The sequence below is a fragment of the Antrostomus carolinensis genome, unplaced genomic scaffold (genome assembly GCF_000700745.2).
Source record: "Antrostomus carolinensis isolate BGI_N321 unplaced genomic scaffold, ASM70074v2 scaffold28274, whole genome shotgun sequence".
In the NCBI taxonomy this organism is placed as follows: Eukaryota; Metazoa; Chordata; class Aves; order Caprimulgiformes; family Caprimulgidae; genus Antrostomus; species Antrostomus carolinensis.
Window position 1 is genome coordinate 1 of NW_010313265.1, and position 27,070 is coordinate 27,070.

General features: G+C 39.3%; 1 protein-coding gene across 1 annotated transcript in view; it reads left to right on the plus strand.

Moving 5' to 3' along the window:
- Positions 1–1,384: 1,384 nt before the first annotated feature.
- Positions 1,385–27,070, plus strand: part of JADE1 (jade family PHD finger 1) — a gene marked incomplete at its 5' end in the record, with an annotated part of 37,714 nt that continues 12,028 nt past the window's right edge. The window contains 5 exons of the mRNA XM_010167308.2: positions 1,385–1,456; positions 7,415–7,492; positions 17,475–17,557; positions 20,953–21,110; positions 24,687–24,874. Coding sequence (XP_010165610.2) covers positions 1,385–1,456; positions 7,415–7,492; positions 17,475–17,557; positions 20,953–21,110; positions 24,687–24,874 — 579 coding nt within the window. The remainder of the gene's footprint in view (positions 1,457–7,414; positions 7,493–17,474; positions 17,558–20,952; positions 21,111–24,686; positions 24,875–27,070) is intronic.

Below are 27,070 nucleotides of genomic sequence, written 5' to 3' on the forward strand. Positions count from 1 at the left end.
GTTGTTAACTATATTCTAATAAAGTTTATTTAATTCACTGGTCGGTGAAGTCTGTAGGATCTTGAGACCGGTCAGTCATCCAGTAAGAACTGCCATCTGTGACATGCAAATACTGGTTTGTGTGGCCGCACACAAGTGTTAAAAATAGATTACTTCTCCTTGGATAGCTGATAGGTAGTATTATAAATTATGATAGCATTTAGCAGCACGTTGTAGTTGACATTTTAATGTTAAAGCAGGAAGGTGCTTTTATGCTAGCTCCGTTTTTGCTTGTTAGAGAAAGATTCAGCTGTGGTTTGGAATCATTTCCTTTTTAAGCAAGCACTATCTTTTAAGTAAGTCAAAAGCTGCCCACACTCACAAACCTAAAACCTTCATAGAAGTTATGCCAAAATACGCTTGTTATGATTCTATTTCTAGAGGTTTCTCGCACTCGGTGGGATATTGTTGAAACAGCAAGGGTTGTACATTTTAGCGGCAGGGTTTTCTCTCTGGCTTCAGATGCCACTTGCTCCCTGCTTTTGAGCTATGTTTAATACATGTGTTTAAAATAATAATAATAATCTGCCCTTTCCCCTCACAGCTGCACATTTCCCTTCCAGCTTCTCTGGTTTCATTTCCAATTCACAGAATATAATAAAACTTCCAGTCTTTCCTCAAATGTTTTCTCCATGTGGTTAGTACTGCTGCCTTGTGCTCCTGTTTTCAGCTGGAGCTGACCAAGCTAACAGATTTTTCTAGATGGAATAAATGAACTGCAGTAGGCGTAGGGGTGGGTTGAATTAATTCACGTGGCCCAGTTTGTTATTGTTCAAGATTCTGGGCAGTCAGTTTCACCAGCACAGTTTGGGAATAATTTGCTGCCACAGCCCAGATTGCAGGGTAACGTTGTGAGCTGACTTGCACAGGTGGATAAATGAGCATGTGGATTGCTGAGGAGTGTTGGGCTAGTATGTCCAAATTGTGCTTCTGCCTTTCCTTGTCAGGATTAGAATAGGTGTGCTGAAGTCAGTAGAAGTATTCCTTGTGGCGAACACTGTTGGCCTTGGAGCATACATTTTTGTTTCATGAGACTTGGAGGATTTTTTTCTCCAGATTTAATGTCTGTAGGTTTTTTTTGTCCTGTGGATCCTGCTACATAATACTTTCATGTTTCATTTAAGAAATCTTCTTGACTATAAAATATCGTGACTATAAAATATAATATATTAATATAAAATCTTCATGACTATAAAATATCACCATTGAAGCTTTCATAGGTGATAAAGAGGAATTATAAAGTTTTAGTTGTATTTTAATAGTATAACTTCTGATGTGGTTCTTTTTTGTTCTGGGCATAGAAGGAAACACCCATTTTTTTTTTTTTTTCTCTTGCTATGTCGAGTGTTGGTTGGTGAAGACTGGGGCAGTGTCATAAACAAGCTATTTAAAAAGAGTACAGTAGTAGAAGCCAAATGTCTTCATCTTCTCTGCATTTCATTAAGACTATGTCACACTTCACTGCCATTTGTACAATAAGTGTTTTGAAGCGATTTCTCATGTACTAGAGATAATTAGGTCTTAGTTTCATTGCAGTTAGTGGGTTACTTTCAGGAAAAGCCAGTTTTTTGGTTTGTCTTCAGGGTGTACATCTGTCATAATTCTGCTTTCCTCCCGTTCTGTCTCTGCAGCTGTTCGGTGCAGTATATTATAGTGACACCCGTTAACACAGTTACAATTAATTGTGTCTTTCAGAGTTTGAATTGTACACTCTCTTTACCTAGGGGTTTAAAAATACTTTTGTATGAATTGTGCTGTGTAAAACCTTTTACCTGAGGATGTAGATTTTTTAATGTATAATTATTTTTTAAAATCTGGTTCTGTTTAGCTATTTACATAACAAAGACTGGCACATTTTACATCTTTCTCTTTGATCATCCCTCCACTTAGGGACAAACTGAGTGAAAAAGTATACTGTGTTTTTAAGTGCACAGTAGTAGCATAAAAAGTTCTGTGGTGTGTTGCACATGGGTGTACATGTGTGCACAGTGCTATTCCAGTTTTATGGGGTAATGTCTGGATTTCTGCTGTGAGTAAGATAGAAAAGTAATTCAGATTTTTTTCACTCTTACCTATGCAACTCTTGGGACTTCAGTGTGGGAGAAAAAAAGTAAAAGGAAAGACCTTGGCATTGCTTCCCAGTGTGGCTTTTGGGTTTTGTTGGTTCTTTTAAATTAATTTCTTGCACAGCTAAGAATGGAGGAGCATGATTATGCATACTGGTAAGAATAGTGAATTTGCTGTATTGTGTCATGTTGCTGGTTATAATCCATTGTACTGCATCTGCCAGCAAATACTAGGAAGTAGGCAGAAATGTCTGTATTCCTAACAGTGTCTATTTATTTATTTTAGAGTTAGATATTTGTTGCTCACCTCCACAAGGATATGTAAATCCAAATGTTGTGTTGTTGCCTGACATTGTTTATATTGGGTTATCATCTAATAATTTCATTTGCATAGTGTTTTACAAGTATTTTGTAAAAGGCTTTGTGCTCTCTCCAAAATACAGTAGCCAGAAGAAACGCTTCAGGCATTATCTTGTCTTTAGAAATGATGTAAGCAATTGTACCATCTTAAGTCCAGAGTTACAGTTGTATATTTGAAGTTTGTCTGTATTTGAGTAAAATCCAGAGTTTAGATTTCAGAGCTAGCATGACGAAAGAGGATGGAAAAGCCAAGGGTGACGTGTCTTTGTAAAGCACAGTGCCGTCAGCCTCTGGAGCAGTGCAGCACAGTGCGTTGCCTCTCCAGTACTGCCCTGGTATGGCTAGCTCATCTGCTGTGGGTGCTTGATGGCTAAAAAGTCATGGCCTCTGCCTCATCTATGCCATTTGTTGTGATGGTGTGATTGCACAAAGCACTCTTAGATTGTTTGTCCACCCTTGGAAATATTTCCCCCCCAATAAATGGGTAAATGCCATTAGATTATGGCATCCACTCACAATAGAGTCCTCAGGAAAAAAAAACCCCTATCAGCATGCTGAGTCTTGGTCTGTGATTTCTGAAAGGATGATTTTAACAGGAAGAAACAATAATCTTTCAAGGAAAGATGTACAGAAGTTGCTGGGTTATTAGGAGTTTACACGTGTCACTGAAAACTCAGGGCATGTCAGGCTTGGTGATGCAGCCTTTGTTGCATTAGGGCTACTGAACCCTGTTGTAGTTTTTCAAGCTTTGGGCTTACTCTGCAGGTGAACAGTATATGGGCAAATGCTGTTTCAGGACTGGTGTAAGAATTTGGGAAAAATAAGTGCGGAAATGCTTGTGATAGAAGATACTAGGTTCAAGGGAACTGGTTGGTTGGCTGCTTCCTCGCTTTTCATTTTGCAAAGGGGAATGGGAAGTTGTTCTGCGGCATGTGTGGATGCAGTGAATGTTTTGTGGAAACTTCTGGACTAAACAGCAATTACGTGGTTGCATACAGTCGTTGGGAATTGAGCTCAGTAACATGGGCGATCTCTTTCTGTCCTGTGAGTGTTGCAGGCTGAGTGCATAGTTTTTGCTTATTATTGCTATGAATCTTAAAGCTTGTCTTAAATGTTTCACTTTTTTTTATGCTTACATATGAATTCTCTTTGCTTACAAATGTAGTGATCATAGCCAATTTGTACCATTAAACTAGCTGTGGTACAACCAGTCTTGATGAACCTGCCTTCTGACCCATTGGAATTGACAGACTAGCTCTAAAGAGATCAGAGTTGGATCAAATGCATTGTATATGCACCTGAGTATATTAAGTGTGTGTCAAAATAAAGTGAAAAATTTTCATGACTGTTAGGAGTGAGAATTTAAAAAAAAAAAGTAATATTACTGGCAATCAAATCTTAGATGAGGAAAGGAAAGAGAATTAGATAAATAATTTGACTGAAAAGTTCGTTTTTCCATTCCGCCTTTTTCTGTTAAATATCTCCGTATTTTTAGTTAGGGATGTCCCACAGAGAGTGAGTTGCTACAGTTTGGTGTTTTGGTCCTCCTTATTTTTAGTTAGGGATGTCCCACAGAGCGAGAGTGAGTTGCTACAGTTTGGTGTTTTGGTGTGGGTTTTTTTTTAAGATCAAAAAAAGCATTACTTGCATTCACAGTATTCTTTAAATGTGCTGCGAATATGTGTATGTCTAGTTGAACAGGGAAAGCCTGCACTTCAGTCTGCACCTAACCATCACTATCGATAATCCGTGTTTATTTTTAATGCAGTTCTTGCATGACTTCGAGGTCACCATCATCTGATAGAAACCAATAGTCTTTGAGGCAGAGGCACTGTGATACCCTAAAAGCAGCAGCATTTCAATCTGTGTGGTTGTAATTCTTATTAGCTGTTCAAGTGTTATCTCTAGAAAATGTGTTTTGAACTGTGGATGTGAAGATCTGATGGGAACAGTTTAAAATAATCTTAGAAGTTGAAAAAAAGCTGGTTTATTACTTATAGTTACAAAAAATTCTAGGAGGTTAATCTAATGAGGTTTGAGACTTGCTCTAAGAAGCCAAATGCTGCTTTTCCATCTGTGATGTAGCTCCTTGTAAACTCAGGTTAGGTTCAGAGATGGGAAAATGAGATCTCTGGATTTTACCTCCTTCCCCTGCCCCCCTTGAATCTGTAAAGGAATCTCACAGAAGCTTCATCAAGTGGAGTATTTCTTTTAATGTTACTTTTGAGAACACAGGTTTTAAAATGTGTCCAACTTCAGAAACCTCACTGGAGTGGACAAGGAAATTAGTTGCCTTATCTAATACTCTCTACTCCAGGAAAGTGGCTTCTGTTCTGGCTTCTCTTATTTCCTGAAGAACTGTGGAGAGTGCTTGAGTTGGGAGGTGTGAATACCACTTTGTCCTTTAAACAACAACAACAACAAAAGTATTCAGTTTATTTTTTAAAGATACATGGTAGGAAGGAGAAGCTTCAGTGTGTTTCCTGATTTTGTGAATTTGGAGAAAGTTTGGCTAAGATGAACTCAAAATACACTTATCCAAAAAGTTGTGGAGGAGCAGAATTTTGAATTTTCTTGTTCATTGCAAGCTCATGAGTGTGTCTCAGTGTATATACACTATGTTATTTTGCTTTACGGTACATAGTACTTTTCAGACCGCATGGGAATGAAACCAGAAGTGAGGGTTTTGACCAGGAATATACAAGTTACATTTCTGAGATGACTTAATTTTTCTTTATTTTCTTCCATATCATCTTACTTTGTTTATGGGAGATATTTCCATTCTAAGTGAGTATGTCCTTTTACCTTACTATTGTTAATATTTCTTTCAATTACAGATAAAGTATGTGAACTATGAGGAAAAAGTACCTTACAAAATAGATATTTATCTACCTGGTTTTTGCCTTGTGGCAGCTAGTTGATTTTTCAATTCTATCTTAGCCTGGTTTGGATCTGAATGTTGGCGTTCTGTCTTTTTAAGTGGCCGTATTAGAACCTGGCTCTGGATCTACTACATCTATACCAGATCTGTATTCACACTATTTTGATGATCTAGGCTGGTCTGCATATTGGCAGCATTTCCATCTGCCATACACACCAAGTTCTGTTCTGCTTTAAAGCAGTTCTTTTGGAGAGAATTCTTCTAGCACTGTAAGAGGTTGTCTTTTATGATTCTTTATTCTCTGGCATCAGACATTGTATGTGAACTTTTACTCTATGAAATGGTGACAAAAGGTCTTGGTTAAGTGAAGCATTCAGTTTGTCTTTACCTTTAGTGAGCAAAGTTTGCTGTTCAAAACTGTTTCATGTTTCAAAGACAGCCATATGAAATCCCACTCTGAAAAGTCACTCTGTGGGAGGGAGGCTTCCCCCCACCTCCGTTTGCATGTATAGTATGAAAAAGGAGGCAATCTTGCAATTCTCAGGCTCTTACAACTGTATTAAGTTCACTGGGAGTGTAAAAGAGAGTCTCAAGTTCAGTTGCTTGTGATTTGCTAGCGATGATAAAATGAATTCCCTCAAAAAAATTGTTAGTTTATTTTTATATGAATCACTTTTGGAAGAGAAGATATTTTTGTGCTTTTTTTTGTCAGGCTTTTGTTAGAATTTTTGGGTTTCCTTATTTTGGAGATTTGTCTTATAAAAGTTGAAGGCATTATTGAGTTTACTACAATGAGACATGTTCTCAGTGAACAAAGTTGTAGTAGTAACTGTACACTGAAGGGTCAGTGAAAAGAGTTTTTGTTGAAAGGTTTCTGGGAAATCCCAACTCACGTGAAAATGACATTAGATTTTCTGAACCTCCCTAGAAGCAAAAAGATATTTTGGCATCTGATTTCCAAATCTGCACCCTAGAAGTATATATGAGGGCTTTGCTGCTAGCAAACACCCAGGCCTTGTTGGTATCACGCTATGTGGTAAGCAAAGACTCGGATTTGATATGCATCTAGAGTCATTGTCAGTTTAGCTTAACCACGAATATGCCTTTCAGCACTTGTCACGTTTTTTCTGCTCTTCAACTTACACTTTTTAATAGCTTTTTACATGTAAATTCTGACTAGCTATTTACAGCTTCCTTAATTTTTCAGAATTTGGTTTCATTCCACAGAGAATATATGTGAAAACACCAATGCCATATGAATAGCAGTTAAAAAGATACATCACTTTTTGCCTCTACATCACTGTTTCGTGTGCAGTTGAACTCAGTATTGATAGAAGTGTGGTAGTTTGGAAGATCTTCTGTGCAATCAGTTGGTTGTTTGATTCCTGAAAAACAGTTCATGTTAGGCATGGTGCTAGAAATGTGCCTGTAGGAGGAAGTAACTCTTTTACCTTAGAGGGTGATGCTTTCCAGGGCATGGATGATGCATGTTAGTTAATCTGGGAAAACATGGCTTGCTACTGCTGATGTTTCTTTTTATATATATATATTCATGGCAGGGCGGTTAGAACTAGATGATCTTTAAGGTCCCTTCTAGCCTATACCATTCTGTGATTCTAAGTGGTTGACTTTAATATTTATTTTCATAAATCTGGCACTTTAAACAGGAATAAAATGGATCCAAAAACATATTAGCCAAAGTAAATATTTTCACAAGCAGTAAAAATGTTATTGTATTGCAAATCTAGTGTCAGAATGGGCAGAGGAAATTAAGCACGTTAACTGCAGATATTTAGTGATTTTAAGACCTCTCAGAACAAAATATGGTTTTGTTTTGGGGTGAAAGTGTTGATGGGGTTGTCATTGATACTCTCCAGTTTTGTTCACCTGCTGGTATGATGACTGGTTAATTAAGCATCCTTGAAATAATTCACTGTTTGTATTTCAGATGCTGTTTAAAGTTGGTTGTTTTCCTTTGTGTGCTGTAAATCCTCAAATGCCATCAGAAACACAACTTGATGACTGTGTTTTATTATCTTGGGTTAAGTGCTGTCTCATTGCTTTGCAGGCTGCCTGCTGTTTCCTGTGGAGATCATGAAACGTCGTCAGCTTCCTAGCAGCAGTGAGGATTCTGACGACAATGGCAGTAAGTGTTCCTTTGTTGTAGAGTGCAGTAGGTTATGAGTTTGAAAACATGTTTTAATGCAGTGTTTTATGTGACAGAGGCTTTTTGCATATTGGTTGGACTGGTAGAAATGTTTATTATAATGATCTAGTTTTGAACTCAGTCATTGTGAGCACAGGTGGACAGTAGATTCAGGTTCCCCCCCGCCCCCCCGTATTGACTGTTAAGTTAAATAATTTTATCTTAGTTAATAAGAAAAAAGTCTGTCATCTTCTCTAAAATCTTTGCAAGCGGCATAATTTATCATTACAAGGACAGAACTTGCATGGAGACATCTACTAACATTGTCCACAGCTTAGTATTTAATAGAAGTTTGCATTAGGATTTTAAGTTTGCATCAGTGTTCTCATACTCTCTTATGCAATGGAAAGGTATATTGCTTCAAACTTAAGTAGAAAAGATTGATGGTGCATAAAAGTTGTTCCTTACTTCATTTGAAGATTATCTTATTTGAGGAATGTCCTGGTTTTGCTAGGGTAGAGTTAATTTTCTTTTTAGTAATTAGAAGAGCTGTATTTTACTTTCAGTGTTTCAGTTCAGACTTATCATGAGAAGAACGCTGATAAAGTACCAATGTTTTTAGTTACTGCTGTAGCTCAAGGCCACCGTGTTTTGCTGCTTCACAGCTGCACTAGGACTGGGAGAGGGGAAGCGCAGTGAGGAGCAAAACCCAAAACTGGCATCTGGATGTGCCAATGAAATATTCCATATCATATCATGTCATGTCAGTATATTAACCAGGGATGACCGGAAGACAGGGCACATTCTCTCGGGGATCGCTCGTGCTCACTCTTCCGGGGTTTTTCGGTTCGGGACCATCTCGGCTGCGGGATCGTTAGCTGGCACAGGCCGGGCATCGGTCAGTGGGCGGTGAGCACTGTATATCACTCATTTGTATAGTCTGTTATCACTGTTGTTATCATTATCATTTTTTCTTTTAATTAGTAAATAGTTTTTATCTCAACCCGTGAGTTTTTGCCCTTCTTTCCAAATTCTCTCCCCTGCTCCCTGGGTGAGGGGGGGGCGGGGAGGGTGATAGAGCAGGCTGTGTTTGGCTGCAAGCTGCAAGCAAAAGGGTGAATCCACCCAAACCACCACAAGGAATAACTTTCAAGAATTTGAATTTAGTAAATCAGTAATTTGGATACAGAATGTATTTTTTTTTTTTAAGTGTTTCTGTACTGATTTAACTAACACTGAGCTCTGTATGGTATAGATCTTCCCTTATGTTTGGATTCCAGACACTGATAATCTTTCATTTTGTGAGGCTTCAGTCTGAAATGTAACAGAAAATGATCAGGGAGTTTTTCCAGGTGCATTTCAAAGCTTTAGTCTGAGAACATGGCCCTGTGCTGCACTATGGCCCTGCAGAGGTGACCACTTCAGCTGCATGCATGTGCTGCATGGGCCTCTGCTCAGGTATGGCCAAATCTGCACCATAAAACAACCTTAGACAAATGATTGTTGAAATAAAGGAGTAGTAAAAGGATTGGAGAAGGTGAGGACTAGCAAGCTGATTAGGAGTTAGTCCAAATAAGGATTGAGTAAAATCTGTTAAAGAGGTGTTGGATTTGGCTTGTTTTTGGAGAACTACCTGCAGCTGGGACATTTTGGAAGAAAAAAATTCCAAATCAGACCTATTTTTTCTTAGTTAGAAGTTTACTTGGGGTTATTGAAGTTGGTGTATTTCCTCAAAGCTGATGTGTACTTCCACAAATCAAAGATGTATTTTTACTTGTAAAATAGACAAGTAGCAGCAAATGTCCTTCATTAGAATTTTGCTTTACCCTTTTTTCATTCCCTAGCACTTTATATAATAGTGCTTCATTTTGAGAATAGTGCTTATTTTCACTCTTTTACCTTTTTTTTTTTTTTTAACTCTTTGATCCCTTCATATGCCTTGTGTTACAGGCTTTCCCAAATAAAATATGAAGCAGATAATTTTGGAATTGAAGTTCCGAAATAGAGAGTTGACTGATCTGTTGCTGATTATAGTACTTATTTGTAATGTCATTTGATATATAACTATCTGGAATAGAGCTGTTGACTTACTGAATTATATTTTCCAAAAAACTATATTTTCATCTGTTCCATAGATCAAGTTCTAAGAAGACTGGTTAGGACAAGAAAAACAAACCCTAGCCCTTTTATGATCTTTGTATTTTAAAGTCTAACTAATATAAGTAACTAATTGTTGAATAAATTACATGGCAAAAGGCAGTGAAATTTTACAAGTATTTTCAAGTATTGTTTGAAATATGTACCACTTCCCTTTCATTACACTTTTTTTTTTTTTCTTGACTTGGTTATGGTTTTTTTCCTCTTGTGAAATTACTGGGCAAATTTCAGGTACAGGTTCCTGCATATTAATTCACATGAGACCAAAATTTGAAGTACTGAGGAAGAAGTGTCAGTGTAAGTTGTGCACAGCAGTTCTGCAGTTAGTCCCTGGATAGCTGAGTGTGTTCTCAGCTATTTTGTTTTCTGAAATTATAGGTCACTTTTGAACATTTTATCCATGAAATATAATTGAATGAAAAATGGCTGTAGGCACAGTTCTGGATTTTGAACTTTTGTCTGAAGTACAGAGGAATAGTGTTGGGAGAGGCTTGAGGAAGGCTTTAAGATTATTGGCACATCAAAGTAATCCTTTTTTTGTCATCTGCCAGTTTGTTTGTTTCTGTGCCTTTCCAGATAATGTATTACAGCAACTATAATAGACATTACTATTAGCCAGGGCCATCATAAAAGCTTTGTGATGTATGTACCTCCTTCAAAACCTGTATTAAGTAAATTAGTAATGTTTACCTCAAACTCAATTATGTCCTCGTTATCTGCATGACTGGCTAGGGCTTTGATAATTTTTTAATCAGTTTTTGTTACATTGTATTTCAAGTTGCTCCTCCATTGTGGAAACTCCTTAGGATTCCAGGTCTTAGTCTAATTAAATGTTAGATACTGAAGCCATTTTATTTTTCCTGCTCAGTATTTGACCTGACTTTTTGGCTCTTTGGTCTGTAAATCTGCAAAGGTGGTTTGCACTGAATATTCCATGTGCTTTGTTTCCTGATGAGGCGAAGTTGTGCAGTAGTTTCCATTTATAGCTTCAGGGCGTTCCTTTTGCACAAATTCCTTGGACACACGGACAGATTGTGTTTGAGACAAGATCTGAAGCTCAGACAGTTGTATTGTAGGGAGCTTGCGTGAAATCCAGGCCCTCCTTGATGTCAGAGAGTTTGGTCACTGTTTTCCATGAGCAAGGAATTCAGAGCTTGATTTTTTTCATGCTTTACTTGCTCCCATCATGCCTCTGCATTGGAGGCGTTATCAATTCATCATACTCCTACATGCAGACTGTCTGAGGGAAGAAATGAAGACACTTGCAGATGAAAAATAATTCTAAGATTTACAAGGTTTCACATCAGTTCTGAGAAATGAAAGATTTAATACTCAGGGACTATGCAATATAGTTCTGTAATTTAGATGGACTCTTATTCTATCATTGCTAAACAAATGTTATTTTAAAGTTAAACTTATTTTGCCAATATCCATTTCTCTGCCTGAATGATGAGGATCTCTAGATTTAGAAAGGGCTTTTCATCCCAGTGGATTCCCGTTGTGTTTGAGGTGGATCCCAGAGTGCCTTCACAAAGGTTGCCGAATGCATAACCTTAGGTGTATATGTCATTTACCACAGAATTGCAGCCGCTGCTGGCCTGAAATATGGCAATTACTGAGCAGTGCACATAATGCTGTGCAGCATTTTATAAAAAGGAAGTGAGGAACATTTTGCAGTTTTCAGTTGAACAGGCTGGTAGGTGAGGGATGGTGATTAAACAGCAGAATGTAACGTAGTTACAGTGCTTCAATACGGGCAAAGCAGCTCGTTTAGTGGTCACTACTATGCTTTTGAAAAGGGGTTGTGGCATTAGGAGTGATGACAAGTGGTCAGACCTAGCATCTTACCTGAAGGTTAGGCTCACTAGGGTAGGATGACTTTTGGTGAAGTTGTTATGTTTCTGAGCACTCTGGAATAGTGATTTGGAAGAACTACCTGGGCTGAGGGACATCAATATAATCATCACCGTGAAGAGGTGGTGATTATATGATATGATTTCTTTACAAGACTGCTAATACTGAGTACACCTAAGTCCACTGGAGTTGTAAGGCCTGACAAAGTCATGTTATCAACCTATGAATGCTAGCTTGGGGGGTGCTCAAATTGCCTTTGATAACCTGTTATTAAACTTGCACTAAAACTTTGTATACTGTTATGGTAAAATATTGCTGCAGTGAGAAACTGGTCTAGAGAGCTAGAGTGGCACTTGGGGCTTGTGATAAAAAATAAGATTTGGTCTAGGAATTCTTCACTGGTAGAAGAGTGACATGTGCCTATGCATGGTTATGTGTGTGTTCTTTGAGATTATAAAACTCAAATGTGTGCTACTGAGAAAAGGGATTCATAGGAGGATATTGAACTGCTGTGGCGGGGAGCTGCAAAGACAGTTCATTAAGTGTGTCAGATACTGAGCAATCGTGCAGTGTTGTAAAGCACTGCAGAGATCATATGGATCCATGCATTATTCAGCAGCTGCAATTGGGTAGTTGTCAAATGACACTAAATTTTGGGTAGGGTCAGTGTTGGCAAGAGATAAAAGGCCTTTTTGTGTTTTGATCTTGAATGAGTTTATAGACTATTATATAAAGATAAAGGAGATAGATTGGCAAATCCTCCAGCAACAGAAACATGAGAAGGGGAATTTGGTTATGTGAAATGATGTCATAGGTTCTGTTTGCATATGTGCTGCTTTCTCTGTGATAAGGCCTGGAGACAGCTCTTTCTATACCTGGCAAAATGGAAAACTGCCCATAGAATAGTCTGCTTCTGTTTTATTTGTGCTGAAATTTGGATCTAGACATGTGGAGCTATGTCTAAGTGACATAAAGCCTTACTGTAGAGAGTTGGGGGCCAGGCAGTAAATAGGGAGGTTGAGCATCTATTATTTTGCTTCAGGCTGCAGATCTTTCTGACAGTGTTGGCAGCAGCACCTAGTTGGGCTCAGAGTGAATTGAGGAACAGCATAGGCATACAGAAATGCCAGCGTTAAGCAGAAGTGACAGCCAGACACGCATCCATGTCAGGGATGTTTGCTCTGTTGTGCTCCCTGGTGTAATGATGTAGCAGGAGTGTATTTACGGTAGGAGAAGTGCTTCCAGGCACCCAGTGATCTGAGGCTTTGAAGAGTTCAGAGGCTGAAGCAGCAGGTAGTTCTCCAGGAACACAACTGGGTGCCTTGCAGGTGGCAGGATACATAGTAGCTGAGCCTTTTCTGCTCATGCTGAGTAGTATATTAGTTGTGGAGTAGAATTACCCAAGGGCTTGAATGGCTTTATTGGTCTGGAGAATTTTCTGTTTTGATGAGCATCTTTGGAATCAAAACATAGTCTTGACAGATCATTTAATAAATTGATACAGCTAAAATTGACCGTGTTTTTCCTTTTGGGAAGTGTGTTTTATTCACAAATACAGAAAAAGAATGCACACTCCTTGATTGCTTTCTTCTCTTATCAGGAGGTGTATGTGTTATATACATCCTGTAGCAGTATTATAAAAACACTGTATTTACAGTGTAAGGTGTATGTAATAGCCTAGGGGAACAGAAAGTTTTTCTTGCTTGAGTTTTAGAAGTCTCCTTTCCAGCAGCAGTATGCTCTTATAGCTTTGTCTCTCTTGCTGCTTCATTAGTGGTTTGGGATTTCTTCTTGCTTTTTGCCTATGAGCGGATAAGTGCAAAGAGAGAACTTGAGATATTGTTCTCAATGATGAAAACCTTTTAAAACATACAAACAACTAGGCCATCTGAAACGATCCTAACTATAAAAGAATCAGAATGGTCTTGGTGTATTTCCTGAAACGATGATGCTTGCTAGGCTACTATGTTTGTCTTTAACTTGCACAGTCATGTAACCCAACAGGCACTTAAAAAGACACTTTTTATTTCTGATGTCTAGCTATGATAGCGATGCATGTTTTTGATGTGTTTATTTAGCTTTTTGCTTTGGAGTTGTCTATTTTTTCACATTCATTCTTATTCACATGACTTTCGGTAGCATGGGCTCTCTTAACATGTCATTAATTTTCCATCTGCTGTAGAGTTTATTTCTCCCATGAAGTGTGTAATGTTATCTTACAGAAGTGTTACATCTTCCAAATCCCAATGATGCCAACTTATGTTTTGGTTTTTTTGGGTTTTTTTATTATTTTACCAAAACTGGGTTTAACTCTGTCTTGATCTTTAGTTGTTTTTCTAGTCTTGGTGATCCTAATCCAGTTCAGTACTAAGGCTCGTAGTCAGAAAACTGTTGATGGATATAATCATTTTGGATACTTAATGAAAGAGGATAATTTTGGTGAAAAGTGTCTGGAATCTTTCTAAAATAACTCAAATAGGTTCATGTACCTTTATAATACAGAGGAGCTGTTTTGAATCCTGTGTTTGTTTTGACCGCAGTAGATTTCTCCTTCTGTATAATCCAGGAATTATTCTTACCTCATGTATTTACATGTAAAAATCAGATCATGAAGTAGCTGTGATTGCCTGTGAACTTTTTCTTTCAGTGAGGTTCTTCTTCTGGATTAGGTATGAAAATATGGAAAGGGTGCTTAAAAGACAAACAACATCCTTCATTTTCGTCCTGCACTTTTACTGGTGTACTCAAAGTGGGTGGATTGCTTATTAATGAAAGAAGCTTTGGGTAATTCAGTGACCTGGTCTTGACACTGTTGAAGGCAGTGATATTTTACCATTAGCTTTAATGGAAGCAGATTTGAAACTGTTACTTGAGATTTCAAAAATAGTTAAATTTAATACTGTTATGGGCTTGATATTTTACTGTCCTTTGAGTGGCTTATTCAGTTTTTTGCACTTCGGTGCCTAAGTGGTGGTGGTTGTTTTTAATGCCTCATAGTTGAGTTTTGTTTATTCAGTGACTAAATGTTTTCCCTATTGAAGTGAAGCCCTTGCCAAAGGTCGTCTGTTAGCTACAGTTACAGCTCTTAGTGGTTAGTAAAATCTCAGTCCCATTAGAAATTCTTCCGCCTTTTTCTTCTGGTATTGTGTACAGTCAGTTTACACTGCTCAGAAAAATAGAACAGTCTCTTCAGTAACTTAGTAAAAATATTGTCTGTTTTCACTGTGCATTCACCAATTTTATGTGCAAGGAAACAGCTATTACAGACCTGTGTAAGAAACTATTTCTTCCCTTGAGTTCTCCTTTATGCACAGAAATTTAATGTAGTGTGCTTTTGTACAGTGCTTTAAAAAAATAATTTAAAACAAAAATTCTGTAGTTTTGGTGCTAAGAGTTGACTTTTCACGCTGCATGGAATAGTTAAATAATCCAGTGGCCTAATCCTTGTGTACATGGACTGTGTCTACATTTGAGACACTGTTTTGATGTGTAGCATCTGCAGATGGTACAGTAAAGAAATGGAGATGGAAGAAATGGTAGCGATTATTTTAGTCCTTACCTTTGCAGCTTCTCTGTGGCATGAGAGACACCTGGGAATCCATCTTTTAGTACCCACATTAAAAAAAAAACAAAAAAAACTCCATATAGTTGCTTACTTGTCTTTAGTTTATGAGGAATTATCATCAGAGCTGAGTTAAAGCACACGGGTAGATATCCAGAAGTACATCATACTGCTACTGCTCTAATTTTGCCAGATGCCTGTGTAATTTGGGAACAACTGTATTAAAGCCTCCAGACTTACCAGCTCTTCTCCTACAAAAGCTTCAGAATCAAACACCACTTTGCCAATACAGTTTATTTTTCTTAATACCTTATCTTCTTTGCAGTCTCCTGCCCCCAAGTCCAACAGTGTACAAAACACTCAGATCCACAAATGAACTGGGAATTTCCAAGTGTCTGACTTGCTGGTGCAGTGGTCTAACTAGCTGAATACCTCAGTGGTAGATAGTTGGTCAGATATTAATGTCTTGCTGATGGAAAATATCAGAACCCACAAGAGCTGAATACTAATCTGTGTGGGTATGTATGTGGTCTGTGTCTTCTAGTGAGGCTGTGGATTAAAGAAATCACACCTGGTCTGAATGATAAAATGTTAATATTTATATTGTTATATTGCAGGAAAAATCTGGTTTTCTGGCATGAATTTTAGCTGTACACCTGATACTTTTTGAGTGATTTAACTTATTCCCCTCTGACTTTTTTAGGTTGAATTTGGGTACGGGATACTAGGATCCTCAGAGTTTATACTGCTGATTGTGTTTTTTCTTTAGTTTTCAAGAGAACATTTGAACGGACTGGTAGTTAAATGATCTTCAGAGTCTGGCTTTCCACACAGATTAGTAAATGGCAGTTGGTCACTTTTTTCCTTTTTTTTCCCCCTCCCCTTCATAAAAATAGAAAATTACAATTGTAAAAGAGAGGAGCTTAGGGAAAATGAACATGGCTTTTTAAAAACCTTTCAAATCACCAACTTTTAAGCTTTTACATTGAAACACTAACATTTGCTTAAAATAATCTTTTCTGCACTCTTACCTCAGAAAATAAGATTTTTAGCTGTTTGCTGCATACCTTGCTTCAATTTTGACAAATATGCATGTTCTGCTTAACGCCTGTTATTCATTGTTGTGTTACAGAGTGGTTTTTATTGAGGCATATTCTTTAATTACCAACTGAGAAGAGAAGACAAAAGCATAACTACAACATGAGGAGTTCTTGTTAGTCAGTCATACCTTTTAAATGAAAGTCTTGGACAGTCACTTCACTGTGAAAATGATTTTTGTTTTTAGCAGAGAACTTATCCCATCCTGTGCAATCCGTTTTTGAACAGTGTTTTCTGATCCCCAGGAGGTTTTTGCTGGATGATGTGAGACAGTGTTGCTCTTACAGACTGTAGCCTTACTCTTTTTACTCCTAGCATCTATATGCACAAGCAGTATGGGAAGGCCTCCGCGTTGGTTCTGTTTTAGTTTTCTACAATTAATGCCCAGAGCTGCTAATTCTGTGTTCATCCTTCAGAGTTCAACATGTAGGTCCTAGCTTCCCTATCACATAGACCTTATTACAAGTCCTTCATCTCTCCAACCCATAGGATTTATTGGCTTTTTTTTTCATTACTGCTGTGTCATTGGTAGTGAAAAATACCTGCTGTGCCTGTAAATCTTATTGAATTAAAATTAGTTGATGTGCACAGGTGTCAAAGCACTACCTTTTCAATGGAGTAAATAGTTTCTTACTCTTTTTCCTTTTCTCCTGTTACAATATTTCTGAAAACTGACAGATACTCTGTCAAAAGGTTTCAAAGCAAAAGGTATAATTTCTTTGGAATGTAATGAATAATTATGCAGACAAAAGTTGTACAACCACACTGAGAGATTTGCTCAGGAGAAGAGACAACAGGTTGTTTTGTGGGCTTTACTGTGTGTGCATGGCAGTGTGCTTCATTTTGAAAAGCCTTGCCCTGGTAAAAATTTAGTAACTGATAAAGATACTTAGGACATCAATACAGTATCTTCAAAGAGTACATCTCAGGCTATCAGCAGACCTCCTGGTCAGTTATTAATCTGCAGAAAGCGGTTTACTGATGCTCAGAAGGAAGATGTTATGAGGTTGATTTCTTCAGATGCTGAGTGGAAGGCTGTTAAATGCAGTACAGCCAATACATGCCTGTATCAGTAGAAAATTATAAACAAAACCAGAAGAGCTATCACAGAAGTTTACAACTGAGTAACTTTTATTTTCTGGTTCATTTTGAAAGAGTCTTTTGGAGGTTTGTTATAGACACCTGACTCTGTCTTGCCTTTTTCATATAGTCCCATGGAAGTCAACTGGCCGCCTTGAGTGTGTGGAGAGAGCAAAGGCTTTTATTAATAGATGGCAGCAGTGTCTGCAAATGATCATTTCTGTATCCTAGGTCTGTCCACCTGGTCCCAGCATTCCAGATCTCAACATCGGAGGACTTTGTGCTCCAGACATGAAGATCGAAAACCTTCTGAGGTATTTCTGGAATTTGATTTGCATTTTTTTGTTACATTTATCAAATACAAAGCTGTAACTATGTACAATAAGTGTTCTGGCAGTGGGTCCATTTCTCCTGATTTACATTGTCTTTTTTTTTTTTTTGCTACATTTTAGCTGGCACCTGCCCCCCACTCCTTTTTTTTTAAAAAAAAAAAATTGTTTAGATTAGGGAGTTCAGCTGTTGGCACAGCCACTGCCAACACCAGTTTCTGTCTGTGAATTTTGTTATAGTCTGACACCCATTCAACGCAGCTGCAGAGTTGTTCTTCTAGTATTTTAGGAATAAGGGTTTATTTGTAGCTTGATTTGAGAACAGTGAAAGTTTACATTATGTACATTTATTTCATAGTTGGTATTGGGTCTTGATATGCAATCTTTGTTAAAGTGCTCATCAAAGTAGAAACCTGCTTCCTGACATTTGTTTTGTGTAGCGTTTTGAGGAAATCCTGTCAAGGGAGACAGAAATCTTTGAACTGTCCAGGGTGGATCAACTGTTAGTAACACATAAGTGCAATCCAGTTCTTTGGAAATGTTCTTGCTGAATCTCCCTGTCTTCAGGCAAATACTGCACTGCAGACTTTGTAGAGGCTGCAAAGAGAGGACATGCTTTAGGAGATAGATTTTCTTCATTTAACTTACTTGCCCAATACACATATTTCTGATGCATTAGTGAGTGACTGATGTTGAGAAAAAACATGCTTTATTAATCTCCTCAATGACAGTATACCTAACTCTTCTTTTCCCAGAGAAGAGTTTTCACAAGAATCCCACTTAATGTTCATTCTGAACTACACCTAGTACTGGTGCTTAGAAGTAGTGTCTTAGGCCCAGTTTTGAGAACCCATGAAAGGCTATCAAGAAATAATCTGAGATAAACAAATTTTACTGTTGTTTTTTTTTTTGTGCTCCTGTTTTCTCCTCTCCCTTTCCTTGCATTTGTTGTCAGAATCTTTGCAGTTTTGTGCTGTTCTCTTGTTTTCTCAGCCTGGATGGAATTCTCATATACTTCCCTTTAGCTCTCTTCCACAGTCTTTCCCGCCTCTTCCTCCCTTCCCCCATTTGCATTGTTTGTGCTTGCCACAGCACACTGTTTACAGGATAAGTATGCTGGCAGAAAAGTGACACTTGCTAAACTCCCCGGGTGAAATCCTGGTCTCATTGAAGTCAGTGGCAAAATTCCCATAGACTTCAGTGTGGCCAGGGTTTCACCCTTTAGCTTTGAAGTGTTCAGTGCTTCTGAGAGCCAGCACTTCTGTAAACTCTGCTTTGCTCCGGGCAGTCTGTTTGCATTAGAAATTAGAGCAGAAAGAATGGTGTCACAGAGCCACTGGCCTGGGAAGGAGTTTCTTGGCTGTCAGGTGCTGCATTAGCTTTGCTTTTGAGGGAGTTTGGTGACAAATTTATCTGAGAGCCTGAGTTACGTGGGCTCTCAGATTGAGCAAGTTCTACGTCCCATTTTATATTCTTAGTCTCCTTTTCATTTGACGTTTGGTTGCTTTAATTCTAATAGCTTTGAAGTACAGACTGTCCTGGCCAGCTGTGTTTGTTTTGTGAGCCAGTTTACTCTGCAGCTTATTTTTCATTTCTTGATTGGAGTCTCACAGGACTTGTAATTTGATTGTTTAAAAAATTACATTATATTTCGTTACCTGCATTCACCCTTTCCTTCATATGGTAATATTATTCTTTATTTTTTAACGTTGACATTTTTTCTGAACATGTCAAGACAAGTGTTAAGAAAAATGTCATGATTTCATGCAATTTTTATGACAAAGCCAGAGTGGAAACGGAAACATAATGAGTGGGATGGTATGTGTGCATGGGGGGGGAGGAGAGGTTTCACAATGTGCAGTGTGGTAAGGCAAATCACACTTTTGAAATATTTCAGAAGTATAATTAACCAACAGATGCACCGTTTCCCTGAAATACTTCCTCAAAATCATAGGGAATCTATTGAGATTTCAGGGTGTGTTAATAGTTTATGACAAATTACTGTCCTGTGGAGGCCTGGCTAATTAGCAGTCTATAGATCTGGTTCTTCCTCAGCCATATGCAACAGTTCACCGTTGGTTTCAGAGGTTGTGTTGCTTTACCCCATTAGAAGCGCCACAAGAGTATCTAGGAGCACTGCCTTGACAATCTGTCTGCTCTTTTGTAACCCTGCAACATGGAGCTGGGTGGATGTTGACTCTGTTTACCACAAACTGAGAAGTCTGCAGGGCAGCTTTTCTTGAGATGTTTCCTACGTTTTTCTTGTCCCAGTGGTGCTTATTTTCTGTCACCTGGTTGCTTTTTAACCTTTTCCTTTGAACATGGCATTGAGTAGTTAATAATTTGTGGTTGTGGAGGTGAGGAGTGCTGAGTGCAGTTGCTGTGGTCTACAGCAGCCTTTCCTTACAGGGAGAGCGGGGTGGGGAGAGCTGGAAGATGTCTAAACAAGTGCAGACTTGTCGTTCTGATGCCTGTGCTAGCACCCTTTGCTTTCTGCAGTGCTGACAGGCAGTGGCAAACCAGGCTGAAGCTGCCACAACAGTACCACAGCATGCCTGCTACAAGAGTGAATCCCTTTTTATTTCATTCTGTGGCTTGTTGAAGGCAGCATTGCTGCTTTTTTATGGCTGCTAACCCAAAAGTTGCCAAACATCCTGCTTATTTTAAGAGATGGATGCCTTTGCAAAGGCAAAGTAAAATTACAACTATGATACAGAGGTGTCTGTAGCTGATCAAATAACAAGCACCTGTGCGAACGTGGAGCTGCCACCAGAATTCCAGTTTGGGTCTTAATTTATTTGATCTTTTGGGTTATTATTTTAAATACTTGCACAAAGAGTCATCTTAGAATTTCCTCTTGCAGCTGGTCATGGTAGAGTCATGCCTTGATTTCTACCACAGGGAATTTCTAGAATATCTTTGGAATAGTCAGAGCTCCAGTAATTTAAAAAAACAAAACCAACAAAAAACCCCACAAACCAAAACCAAAAACCAATAACCAAAAAAATCCCTTTGGAGCAAATATGAGTCTTCCTTGTGCTGTTGTTTTAAGACACAAAGCTCCTGCAGCTTTTATTGCAGCCAAAATGGAGGTAAGAATGAGTACCACCTTTTAGCATCATGTCTCCAGTGCAGGGGGAGTGCCAGGACTTGTAGTGAAGTAAGCTGGAAGTCATTCTGTCAGTATTTGTACCTTCAGCCACCCCTTTCCCTGCAATGAAGCTAAACTTCTGTCCTGCAGTGGGCTGGGTTAGTTCACTGTTGATACAGAGACCTTGTTGCACACTGTGCTCCATGGTTACCCTGAAGCTGTGAATCATAGAGTGTAAATATCAAATGTCAGTGTCTCTATTTTTCTCTCTTGGTCACTCTCTTTGCAGGTGTTCAGAACGGACCTGATCACTGCCATGAAGTTACATGACTCCTTCCAACTGAACCCTGATGAATACTATGTGCTGGCAGACCCCTGGAGGCAGGAGTGGGAAAAGGGAGTTCAGGTGCCAGTTAGCCCAGGGACCATCCCAGAACCAGTAGCCAGGTATAGTTTGGAGGAATGTAAACAAATACACATACATTATGCTAGCAGCTTATGTCTACATTGCCTTGGCTTCTTGAGCTTTATTACACTGTGTCTAGCTAGAAAGGTCTTGGTTCTCAGAGACAAAGAGCAACCTGCCTCCACTTTTTGCATGGTCAGAGAGGTCAAGATTCAGGCCTGTTTGTTCTGACTGTGGTGAAATACGAATGTTAGAGAATAATTTTTGGAATTACATTAGGATGACATGTAATGACAGAACCTTAAAAGTAGCTTCTATTTTTAAGCCCAGACTACTTGACCTCACTCAGCATTGCTGGGAGAGCCTTTGTCTGATGCTTCTTGTGCTTAGTTCCAAGCCATAGGTTCCTTTCAAGGAACAGTTAAACAAGTGAGAGTTAAGGGCTAGAGGAAATACAAAAAGCATTTATTTTGGTTTCACGTTATTTTTTTGGTTGTTTAATTTACTAACGTAGGAAATTGTTTGTTGTACGACATTTCAGCTGTTTTAAGAACCATCTGGAGGTGCATGTAACTAAATACATTAATATGACATTTTCTAGCTCTTACCCAAGAAACCCTTATTTTTCCTTGCCTTGTTTGTTACACTTAATTTTGTTTTCTGTTTCAAATTAAGCAGGACAGTTGTAAGGGCAGGAGCATACTGTAGCCCATCTATCTACTTTATGCTTAGTTGGGTTTGGAGTTGGAGAAAGTGAAAAGAACAAGGATTATCGCCATTTAGTCATACTAGTTCTCTTTGGGTAAGTCCAGGCTGGCCCATAAGGCATTACTAAATGACCCACCAGTGCTGGTGACACCAGAACAGCCCAGTCTCTGATACATAGCAAAAAATTCTGGGTGGCACTGCTTCTGTTAATTCTACATTTACCACCTTTAACCTTGGAGTAGGAGGACTACAGGAACGTTTGTTAGCCCTTTCTGTGTTCTGTGCAGCAACCTGCAGACTACTGCACATCCCCACTAGGTCTGTGTAACGAGGAATTTAACCTGCACATGAGGTAAACCCTTTCCTTCCTTCCTCTTTCTGAAGGATTGGACATGGAGCTTAAGGAGAACTTGGCATTTTCCTCTCTGCTGTGCAGTTTAGAACATGGGAGCATACAGCTTCCCTGCAGTGCTCAGGAAGGCAAGGAGACCTGTGGACTTTAGCAGAGGGAGATGTTCCAGGGGATCCCCACCCTGTGTCTTTCAGGGAGGTCGTTTGGTGGCTATACCAGCTCCAGGTACTGACTTAGGAAGAGTGCTTTTCTCTGCCAATGGCCAACAGAGATGCTGCTCCAAATTTGATGTGAAAGGAGACAGAGAAGGAAGGCACCCACAGTTGTAGGTATCAGCACAAGAGGCACTACTCTTACTTAGTTACTGAGCTATCCTGTATGGTCCTGCTGATGAGCACCTGCTGATTATTATCCTGTTTGCCCCCTCACAAAACGCTTGAAGAGCCCTGCCCATGGTGGTGCTGGAGTGCTGGAACTGTTCTGTACCTGACTTTGGGAGGGGAGAGAGGTGTTCTGTAAGTTGAATCAGCAATAGTCCAATAGTAGCTGGGGTAGAACAGAAGGAAAATGAGTACTGATAGATGATGCAAATGAGGTACATAATAGAGAATAAAAGGTTTTGGCCTCATTAGCAACTGGTCATGGCAGCAAGAGTGGGTTCAGAGGGGTGGGGAAAGGAGCGAGTCTGTGTGGTGCCTCAGTGCAGGCATGCAGTCAAATGGATAATTCCATTGAATGTGATTTTTGGTACATAGTAAGTGTTGCTTTTTTTTTTATTTCTTTCTGTCACAGAAATAAAGGTGCTTTGTTTTGAAGCCATACTACCTGTGCTTACTTCTTCTGTGCCACTACAGTGGTATGCTAGACAGCATATCCAGGGTGTTGCCCAGAGGTTATGATTTCTGCATGGAGAGGTACCCAGGAAGGAATTTATGGTACAGAAGATTCGAAGAGCAGTGCCCAGTTTGAAGCAAATGCTCAGTGAGATGTAGTAGTCTGTAATATTTTAATAATGTGCAGTATGACCAGGAAGAGTTTGGGCAGTGCAGTTAGGCTGGCAATGCAGTTAGGCTGGCAAGGTCATTCAGATTCGATTTTCTTCGACAGTCCCTTTCTGCACCTCAGAAGCCCCAAATTCAGCATTTGGCTCTTGCCCACCATTTCTCAGGTTGTTGCCTGAAATAAGGTAGGTGAGGGGAAGATTTAGGGCTCTGCAGGAGACTGAAATAGGCAGAGGGTTTACTGAGGTCTATGTGTGCAGATACAGCAGCAGCAGATCAGGGTCTCCTGATAGAAGGAGTTAACACCTTGCCCCTCAGATGGGGGCAAAGTAGGGTGGAGGATGTCTTGCTTGTTACAGAGCTTAGGCTGTTCCTAGCAGAAATGTGCTTCTACATAGAGTAGTGCTATCTCCTTCCTCCCTTGTAGCAGTAGAGCACCAAAAACTCATCAACGCTGGTGCTGCAGGAGGCAGTCATTTGGCAGTGTGGCCTGTCACTCCTGGAGGTACCAGTGTTACATTGTGAAGTGGGTTTCATCCAAACTGGATTTCAGTTTGTGCAGTTAACTAAGAGAAGGTGCAATGTACTGAGAGAACTGTGCTGCAGGTGGACAGAGTTATCTTGCTGTCTGGAGATAAGTCACCAGCTTGCTGCTAGAATGACTGCTGTGCTTTGTGAATTGGGTGGTTTTGCCCCCAGCTTATGGCTTTGCAAAGTTGGGGCATTGCAGGAATCTGACCTAGAACAAGTTATGTGCTGTTGGTACTTTACTGTTTCCTGAACCGATGCCTGTGGTTGAACAAAATTTCAGTTGGCTTGCAGCTAAAATATGCTTTTGTGGTTGGTTGTTGGCTAACTGGAGCCTCCAAAACCTGAGAGAAGGTAGTTTCAGCAGCAGCTGATTAATATTTGTACTTGGCCCAGCATGACACTAGTGACTGTGAAAGAGGAAATGCAGACCCAGGATTTGCTAGTGCAAATTACTGAATCTCCGTGGAAAGGTCTTCTGAATTTCACAAAGATGGGAGTTCTGTAGTTACACACACACATACAAAAAAACCCAAAAACCAAACATACTGTAAGAAAGAAAACTTCAAATGCAGTAGGAAATACTCCTTTTTTTCATTGAATTTTCTTGATCTTGGTATTCCAGTAAACAGATTGATTTAAAAAAAAAGTCTTAAAGTAGGTGAACATCTGTGTATATGGCAGCCATCACTACAAAAATACAGTGTTCCTACTCTAGCATTAAACAAGTGTGAATTTCAGGTAAGAGTAAGCACAGCTCTATCCTCTAATCTTCTCATTTTATTTAGAATTCTGGTAATGAATTGGGTTTCTAGACAACTCCAGTTAATTTCTTGGAATACAGCCGATCTGCTATGAAAGTGCAGTCCTTTTTTCTCTTCCCATCTCAGTGGTGCAAGATGATTGCTTAGATGCTTTGATGATTGCTGATGGTTGTTAGTCACTTAGGATGATGCATTTTGAATTCTTTAGAAACAAATCTCTTGGCAACCCAGCATACCTGATGTCTGCTTGTCTGTTTGTTTTAGAGTTGTGTCTGAGACGAAAGCTGTCACATTTACACGTCCCAGGAAGTATATTGTTTCGTCAGGTTTGGAGCCTCGAGAGCTGGGCTATGTTGACATTCGAACCTTAGCAGACAGTGTGTGTCGCTACGATCTCAATGATGTGGATGTAGCATGGTTGCAACTTGCCAATGAAGAATTCAAAGAAATGGGTGAGCAATGAGTGCTTGTGGGTTTTTTTGGTTTTGTTTTTGTTTTTTAAAGCTGGCAATCTTAAGAATAATTTGAGGGAGGGCAGCAGTGGGAAGAGATAATAGAGTTATGAAAAGATAGTAGTCATATGAGTTGGGGTGGCCATGGGAAACCAGACCTGATGTGATAAAGCCCTAAGATACCTGCTTTCATAACTGCTGAGTTGTATCTGCTTAGACTGGGACAGAATCTGGCCACATGTTTTTTTTTCTCTGCTGCTTTCCATTTCACAAGGGAATTCTCACAAAATTCCCATTTTGCCATCAAGGTCCTTGAAGAGAACATCAGGGAGACCATTCAGGTAGTTTTTCCAGTTAGATTTTTCTTTTTAAATTCATATCCATATCATCTTTTTAGCTAATGTTCAGTGCAAAGAAGGTAGACAAGGTGTCTTGGGAGATTTAGAGAACCTATGCCAGCTGAATTGTGCAGGAAATTAGATGGTAAGGAATTCCCGCAGTGATTCATTGGGGGAACCTCCCAAACCTTACTGTGACCACGTGCTCCAGTTCTGAAGGGGGAAAAGGAGCTGTCACAAAGGGAGCAACTGTTCCCTTTTTTACAGGATGGCTTGTGTGGGGGAAGGGGCAGGGGAGCAGGGCAAGAACAGGAACATTTCTTTGGTAAGGTGTGTACTTCAGGAGAGGATTTAAATGGAATTGAAGAGGATGTAAGTCCACACAGAACTTTTACTGCATTGTTAGGTAAGGGAAAAGATGCTGTGCCAGAGAGAAGTTTGAACACGTTGCTGAACACTGTTGACTTTTGTTTTAGCATTGTGGCAGTTCCCTGCTTTGGGTTAGAGGCTAGTCATACGTGTTTTACCTGGCTGTAGTCCATATGTGGCGTGACTCAAGACTTGGTAAACCACAGACTGGCTATTTATAACTCTCTGAAAGTTTCTTCTTTTTAAACCCACATATGGAAGAAATGGAGGAACCAGCCTTGATCTGGTCTCTTACCCAAGCCTTTTTTCCAGATCTCAAGTCAGGCCTGCTCAGGCTTAGCATTGGGCTTAGATGATTTCAAAACAGTTCATGATTCAAGAGTTTAGGTTACCTTTCCGGTTATCTTCAGGAAAACAGCAGCAGCAAGTCCCCTTAGCTTTCTTCAAAGAAAAATTAGAAATACTTTTTATGATTTGTAATTGATAGCCACCTATCCAATGTGGATAAAGTGATAAAGCACACAAGAGGGGCTCTTCATCATACAGATTTGTACCTGTGCATGAAGCCCTGTGGTAGCCATTCTGCTACATCAATACAACCTTCAAAAGCAGACATTGCACACAGAACACTGAACAGTTAGAATTTGACAGCTCTGATCTTTGATGTTGTGTTTTAGTGTAGTTTCTTGTAGTTCATTTGCTTTGAATCTGTATCCACTCAGTTTTGCTGTATGCAGAGGGAAGGAAATGCTTCTGTCAGTACCAGGCAGTGCATTGTGGGTCTTGAAATACCTACCTGGGTGCTTGATCAGACATTACAATCTACAGGTACTCTTAATGGGCATTTTAAAAGTGAAATATTTCCTGATCTGTAGTTGTAGCACTTCCTTTATGGTGTCCCTGCAGCTATGAATTCCCTGCGTTTTCTTTGATATCTGTTGGAGCACTTCAGGTACTGAAAGTGTATATTCTGTCTTTAAAGGAATGAATGTAAACATTTGAACTGAAGCTGCAGCCTCTTTATTCCCTTTTCTTAACCTTCATAAATGCACAGTCAATGACATATCTCTAAGGGTTTTTTATAAAGTGATAGCAATCCTGAGGTTAGAATTTAGCTGCAAACTGGTTGAAAACCTGCCATTGTCTGGTTGGCTGGGCTGCAGGGCAAAATTCACTCTCTTTCATCAGCAGGATTTTGGAAGTTCCCTCTTGCTACCTTTCAGCTACTCAGTGTGGGTAGTATGGGATGTATTGGTCTCTGCTGCAAGGATTTACCTGTCAGTAAGGGAAGCTGGAAGTACTTTTGTAGAGTGTTTGTCTTCTGATCTGGAGGAGCTAGAGAGGTTTTTTTCTTTTGGAATTTGTGGCTCAGTTATTCACAGGGAGAACCAAAGGGAGGATTTTCTTCTTAAAACACACATCATAAGGTTGCCATCTTTTGTATGTCACAGTAAACGTTAGGTAATGGGAATTAGACAAAAAACAGGAT